This window comes from Nannobrachium achirus (assembly GCF_963921795.1).
Source record: "Nannobrachium achirus genome assembly, chromosome: 5".
NCBI classification, from domain to species: domain Eukaryota; kingdom Metazoa; phylum Chordata; class Actinopteri; order Myctophiformes; family Myctophidae; genus Nannobrachium; species Nannobrachium achirus.
The window spans coordinates 26,074,692-26,082,191 of NC_137814.1; the positions used below are offsets into that span (position 1 = coordinate 26,074,692).

The window sequence follows — 7,500 nt, forward strand, 5'->3', positions numbered from 1 at the left end:
TGGGGCCAAAACGTTGTGCAACTGATTACAAAGTAAATAGATTATTCAGAGCTACTGTACAGCCGTGTGCAGAGTCTGCAGACTTCATTCATTTTCTTCTCTGTGAGCAACAGGCCACTCTCACCTCCCCTGTAATCCCATCTGCCTCAAGACCTGCTGGTCTCGCTCTCTCACTGAGGACCTGGTCTCACTCTCTCAGTGATGACGGAGACAAGTGCTTCCCCTTGTCCATTAGAGGAGATTGTGTCTGCACCTCTTCTGTCTGTCTGTGTGTGCGTGCGTGCGTGAGAGAGAGAGGGGGGAGGCGTGGTGGTGGCACTTGTAGGGAGAGAACAGAGAGAGAGAGAGAGAGAGAGAGAGAGAGAGAGAGAGAGAGAGAGAGAGAGAGAGAGAGAGAGAGAGGGAGAGGGAGAGGGAGAGGGAGAGAGAGAGAGCTGGTTCTGTCGTTGCAGTGTTCCAACATTTTACTGTATTACTGTACTGTATGGTAGAGAATGATGACCAAACCAACCCAACGGAGGTGGTTGTAGTCTGATCTCCGTGCTCTTCTGTTGAGACATTTTGATCTTGTGGTCAGTTATAGCAGTGGTTCTCAACCTTTTCAGGCCGCGACCCCCATAAATAATCATATTTTAACTGGGGACCCCCCACCCTGACGAGCACTAAGAGTTGAGGCATTACATTTTGTATAACACGGTTCTATTGTGAAAATAGCAGATCTATATGCTCATTGTGAGCATGTAGATGGGCTATTTTCACAATTTCTGCCTCTAATATTTGGCAATTTGGCCAATGTTTAATTTGTCATTTTAGAGGTATTAAAAAGTCCTTAAATTGTCACTTTAGAAATGTGCATATACCCTCTGTACACTTTAAAGGGATATTCCACTTTCAAAAAAACTTTTTGTCATTGTATGGTCTAATCAGGCTTGTATGAACACCCTGAACAGTTTTTAATTTTCTTCATTCAGTATTTAGATATTTGATATAAAAGTTACTAGGCCCTCCAGGCTCAGGGTCTCTCCCCACACACACTCATTGTAACTTCAAACTCCATTTTAACCATGCTAGATTCATTAAAAACACCCATTATTTTTTCTGGTGACTCATACTACCCTCCTGATACGTGAGCAGGCCGTGTTTTTTCCATAAAGTTTTTCATGTATTTTTTATAAATTATTATTGGATTAAATCTTTTCCATTTTCCCAAAGAATTATTAAAAATACATGAAAAACGTTAGGGAAAAAACACGGCCTGCTCACGTATTAAGAGGGTAGTATGAGTCACCAGAAAAAATAATGGGTGTTTTTAATGAATCTATCATGGTTAAAATGGAGTTTGAAGTTACAATGAGTGTGTGTGGGGAGAGGCCCTGAGCCTGGAGGGCCTTATAACATTTACATCAAATATCTAAATACTGAATGAAGAAAATTAAAAACTGTTAAGGGTGTTCATACAAGCCTGATTAGACCATACAATGACAAAAAGTTATTGAAAGTGGAATATCCCTTTAACTTTAGGTTAGTTTGTTTACTGTTGAGTGAGAAAACAATGTTGCACAAAGTTAATCATCTGGGGACCCCCAAAATAATTTGGGGACCCCCCTGGGTGTCCCGACCCACAGGTTAAGAAACACTGGGTTATAGGACCACTACTTGTTGCTATTGCATGAAGCTCAAAAACACAATAATACATAATATCCTCTGCTCCAACTGGCTTTCTGTATTAGTTCAACAGTAGAACATAAATGTTCTTGGCACTCATGCCTATTGCAGCTTTTTCCTTTTCAAAGCCCTCCTGTTCAACCAGTGCCACAAATCAGAAATTGATGTGTGTCTGTAGGCTTTTTTTTTGTGTACACAGCAGTCCTACACCATCAGCAATCAGCACCATTCATTCATGGATTATGAGAGGATAATTGATGGTAGGCATTTCACAATTTACAAATGACATATGTCATTACGTCAATTCGTCATAATCGTTTACATATTCAAGAAATGTTCATACATTAAAAAAGCAGAAGCTTACAACGCTTCACTTTGTGATTCAAGTATAACATTAATACATATGTCAGTCATTTCTTTCTATGTTTCACTTATTTGTTATACTGTATGTGCATTTTCTTTTCATTTTACATGGAAAACAGAAATGTATTTTTTATTCATCCAGTGTTCCATGCCAAAAAACACAATTAAATTGTTAATCACAGTTATTAGTGTGACAATTAATCGTCAACTTTAATTTGTAATCGCGACCGCCCTAATTGACCAGTCGCTATGCCCCTCCTAAACCCGTGCTTGCCCAATGCCACGTTAGCGACAGGTTACTAAGGCGGGTGCCTTGGCAAGCTGCCATGGCGGCGTGCAGAGGAGGAGAAGCCAGCTGTCAAAATCCCATGTTAAACCTGCCACAAACGCACGTCCAGGAAGAAAACAATAGTCTATACTAAAGTCAGATTAACATACAGTACACAAGTGTTACCAGTTATATTTTCTCATGAAGTGCTCCTAAATTATTCCTGTGGGTTTGTGTAGGTCAGTACAATCCGTTCTGTTTTTGTTTCAGTGTTTGTGACACGGAGCGTGTGGGTGGGACGTTCGCGAACGAATCGAGTCTTTTGAACTAGCCTGATTTCATACTCAGCTGAAGCTTGAGTCTGACATTGTGCCCTGTATGAGGGATTTCTGGAGGGGAGGGACTTTGACGGCATGGATTGGTTATTTGTTAAACCCACCCCCACCCCCTGCGCTAATTGGAGGAGCCGTCATTTCGGCTCCAGAAATCACTTATTATGAACACAATTCCAGACCAGAGAAACGGTCCACTCTGAGAGTGGGCGGGTCTATGTGCTGGAACCAGGCTACTTTTGAACGGCTCTTTGAAATGAACGATATGATTCGGTTCACAGTAGGGAGCCGTTCCTTTCTAATGAACAGTGGTGGGAAAAGTACTACATTTCTTTACTTTGGTAAACATATCAATACTGCAATCAAGTTTGGAATGTTATTAATGTAGTTGAGTAAAAGTAAAATAGTATTGGTATCAAAATGTACTTAAAGTACCAATATTAGAACGTACTCGTTATGCAGAATGTCCTGTTTCACAGGTTTTCCAATGAGTAAAATGTAGAAAAATCATTTGCAAATAGCCGATCTACAAGCTCACAATGCATCGCAACGTGACACATTGTGAGCTTGTAGATCACCTATTTTCAAAGGCCAGAAATGTATCCAATGGCCAAAATGTATAGGCCTATTTGGGTGGAAGTGATTTGCAATCATAATCAAAATCTACAAAGTAACCAGTAACTAAAATGAGCCAGTCTTTTGAACGGCTCTTTGAAAGGAACGGATCTCAGAGATCCGGCTCACTTCAAAGAACCATAAATCCCATCTATCTAGCAGCCAGACTCGCGGTACACCGATGCGCGCCGCCATGGCAGCTTGCCAAGTCAGCTGCGTTAGTAACCTGTTGCTAACTTGGCATTGGACAAGGACGGCTTTAGGAGGGGCATAGCGACTGGTCAATTGGGTTTGTGGAAGATAAGCGTAAAGAATGCAATGAATGAATTATTCAACAGTCTACCGGCCCATTTTTGAAGTTGATTGATACAGGCACCTGTCAATCATTCTCACCTCATGGATTATTCATACGGTCGACCTGCGTCATCACACATTACGTTTTTGTTTATAGGCTGTTTGTTTCATTATAATACACAAGCACTCGAATCTTTCACTTTTTTTTGGCTTCCATTGTTAGGTATGGACATATTATCACTACAGATATGCTCTAAAATTGTGAAAAACATATTTTTGATTTCACCCAGACTTTAAAGTCGGGCGAGGAGGGTGATATTTGTCACCACACGTAGGCCTACAGCTACGGGCTGGGGCAGCAACTGTCTGCAGGGAGTGTTGGGCGGGAGTAGTTGGAACAAGACTCTACAATGTCTTCCCAGTGGCAGGTAGCATACAACAGCACAGCAGTGACATCACACAGAAATGTGTGTGGGGGGAATAATCAATTGTCATAATGAATGACTAAAAAGACTAGAAGCAGTGGACTTCCGAGCATAGGTCTCCGCCAGGTCAGGTAGGTTATTGTGACCTTCTGGTGAGGCTATAATGTGAAAAGGGTGCCATGACTTTTTTGGCCTTTCATGGCAATCGGATGCTGCATTCATGATTTGAGGCATTTTGTTCCAAAGATGTGTTTAGCAAAAGTCGACCTGCTGGTGGCACGATAACAGGCCAATGTGAAAAGGGTGGCATTTGTACCTCCACCTAGTGGGAATGTGCATGCAAATTTTTAGATTTATGGTTGAAATCTGAAGGATGACTGTCAAAAAACGTGTTTCGAAAAAATTGGCCTCATGGTGGCACTACAACAGGCCATGCGGGCTAGGCCACGCCTTTCGGTCTGGTGGAGACAAAAAAGGAAACTACGTTTTTGCACTTGTTTTTATAAGCAAACATTTTGTTCTTATCTTCAATTGGTGGACTCACTCGACTGCCTTCAGATTTTGAAATGGTCTACTGTCCAGTGTCCATGCACCAGTGGTCCTTTTCAGTATGTCTACTTTTAGACCATTTACAGACAAGTCCATGAGTGTTCTGGACATTCCTGGGACTGTGTAAAGTTGAAATGGGAAGCCAGCTGGACACCTTGGCCAAAGCACACGCACGCACGTCACACAGGTCACACAGGTCACACACACACATGCACAGGGCTCGTAGTACCTCATAGCAGTGGGTTATAACCTTTCAGGCCTAGGGACCCCCCACAAGAAATGTTGGAGTTAAGGCATTCAATGTTGTTTGACTTCCTTCCACAGATAAATATTGTTATTGCTATTTATTTATTTTTTCCTCTTTCTTATATTTTTTGACGATTTGGGCAGTATTTTGTTGAGTATCACAGTAACACAGTGATGGTCTTTTTTCCAGGTCTTAAAAATCTTTAAATTGTCACTTCACTGTCATCTGGATAACCCACAGGTTGACAGCGCTGATGCAGCCTGACAGCAGTGTTGCCAAGTCTGCTTTTTATAAGAGACTTTGGGCTTGTTTTTCTGCTAAAGTTATTAATGGCCATAAAACATTTGACACAAAAAGTATATATATATATATATATATATATATAGGCCTATATATATATATATATATATATATATATATATATATACATATATATTTTTTTTTTGACAGAATCAAATGTTTTATGGTCATGGAAATAGTCTGACATCCACTTGACCTTTTAAAACCTATAGGTTTAAACCTATAGTTTTATAGCTACTTCTAGTTAAAGTGACGTTGGTGTGTAAACGGCCCGTTTACTCCCAGAGCCGTACGTATAACACAGTACTGTCCCAGGCAGGGCAGGCAGGCAGGCAGCCAGGCAGGCAGCAGCCTATTCATTCAACCTTACTGGCAACACGCTCCTCCAATCCTGTGCCAGGGTTTTGATCATCAAGGCTAATTTCTGCTTGTAATCTGATTAGAGGCCCTGAGCAGCTTTAGCACCCTGGCCTGCCGCTCTGAGCCCCCCTCTTCTCTCTCCCGTCTCCTGGCATGTACACAAACAGACACTCACACCCTGGCTGTTCCCCTGTGTGTGTGTGTGTGTGTGTGTGTGTGTGTGTGTGTGTGTGCGTGTGTGCGTGTGTGCGTGTGTGCGTGTGTGTGTGTGTGTGTGTGTGTGTGTGTGTGTGTGTGTGTGTGCGCGCGCGTGCGCGCGCTGCCACTCGCTGTGTGATCGGAGCGTCCACTCTGCTGGGAGTGTCTGTCTGTCTGTGTGTGTGACCGTCATGCAGTTCTGAGCTCTCTCTCTCTCTCTCCTCCCTCTCACTCGCCGAGTCTGGGACTAAGTTTGTGTGTGTGTGTGTCACCACCTCCATCCATCCTAAGTCTTCTTCACTGCTGTCCACAGTCTGCTATACAACCTCCCAGTGGCGCTGTGCATGGGTGGGGGGGAGGTCTATATTATAACCAGGGCAGTTCGTTCCATCTCTCTCCTTCTGTTCCTGTCCCTCCTAAAACATGTTCCGGAACCCATGGATCTCTAGCTACCATGTGGACGAGGAGGTGCAGCCCTGTAGCCAAGGTAAGAAGACCTGCTGTAGAGGCATTAGGCAAAGAGGGCTAGTAGCCAAGTAGCCAACACAGACATAATGGTGCCTACAGTAAGGTCTACGGCTCAGGGCTGGGCTACCTTATGTTCAGTGGTGGAAGGAGCACTCACATGTTTTACTTAAAGTAGGACTATCATCTAAAGGGGTACTGTCACTTTAAAAAGTCATCTTAAAATATTAGTTATAATATGTTTATGATGTCATTGTGAGAATGCGCAATTATAAGCCAATCGAATTAATTGACTGTACTTGGACTAATTAATGTACTGGTCAGCTGTTGTTGGGGGGCGAGGGGCAGATTACGCTGTGACATGAGTTTCAGACTATTTCAGACCGTTTTCAGAGAGACCACGTGACCCACTGTATCGTACTATTATAATTTTGGGGCGTGTCAGCGGATCTTTAAATAAAAGTAGAATTACTGCAATGTATAAATACTCTGTTACAAGTAGAGTGTAACAGACATCCAGAATTCAAAAGTATAAAGTAGTCATTATGCAGAATGTCCCATTTTACAACTTTTCAAGTGTATAAAATGTATAAGAAATTGCAGATCTACAGATTGGCTATTGTCAAATGGACGAAATGTATATAGGGCTGAAGTGGGTAATGTATGTTTTTTTTATAATAATCAACATCTACAAAGTAACGAGTATTGTAAAAGTACAATATTTGCCTCTGGGATGTAGTGGAGTAGAAGTAAAAGTACTTAAAATTGGAAATACTCCAGTAAACTAAAAATACCTCAAAATGGTACTTAAAGGACCAGGTCACCTCTGGGACATTATTGTTGTGTGGGACACGATCAACACAATCCTGAGTTCTTTTTTGTGATCAATCTGTGTTTTTAGATATTTTAGTATTTCAGCCGATTTCAGCATGCTACAACTGGTCATATGATGCAAAATGCATCATATGACCAGTTGTAGCATGCTGAAATACTAAAATATCTAAAAACACAGATTGAACACAAAAAAATATTCAGGATTGTGTTGATCCACACACACAACAATAAAATAAGATCTGGTTGTCCCAGAGGTGACCTGGTCCTTTAAGTGCAGTAATTACTTTTTTTCTATGCTTGTATATTATTCTAATTAGCAGCCTATTAAGATCTGAAAACAATAGTGGGGTTTCACTGTCTGGTACTACTGGGTGATCTCGCCAGCCTTGGAAAATGTAAGGTCCCATTTGGTTATACATTTCTGCACTCTCTGTGAGTTCCAAATCGATAAAAGAACACTGAGAGTTTTATGGTGTGTAGAATTACAAGACTTACTAGTTTGTCTCGACTTGGCCAATGCCCTTTATCTCACTGGTTGAGCAAGAAGCGTCTGAGGTGCTTGATGGTGCTGTGCAGGGTTTCTCA

At 41.8% G+C, this 7,500-nt stretch overlaps 1 protein-coding gene across 1 annotated transcript in view; it reads left to right on the plus strand.

Moving 5' to 3' along the window:
- Positions 1-6,039: 6,039 nt before the first annotated feature.
- Positions 6,040-7,500, plus strand: part of LOC308284949 (supervillin-like) — a gene marked incomplete at both ends in the record, with an annotated part of 83,452 nt that continues 81,991 nt past the window's right edge. Inside the window, one exon of the mRNA XM_080725673.1 lies at positions 6,040-6,103. Within this exon, the coding sequence (XP_080581799.1) occupies positions 6,040-6,103 (64 nt within the window). The remainder of the gene's footprint in view (positions 6,104-7,500) is intronic.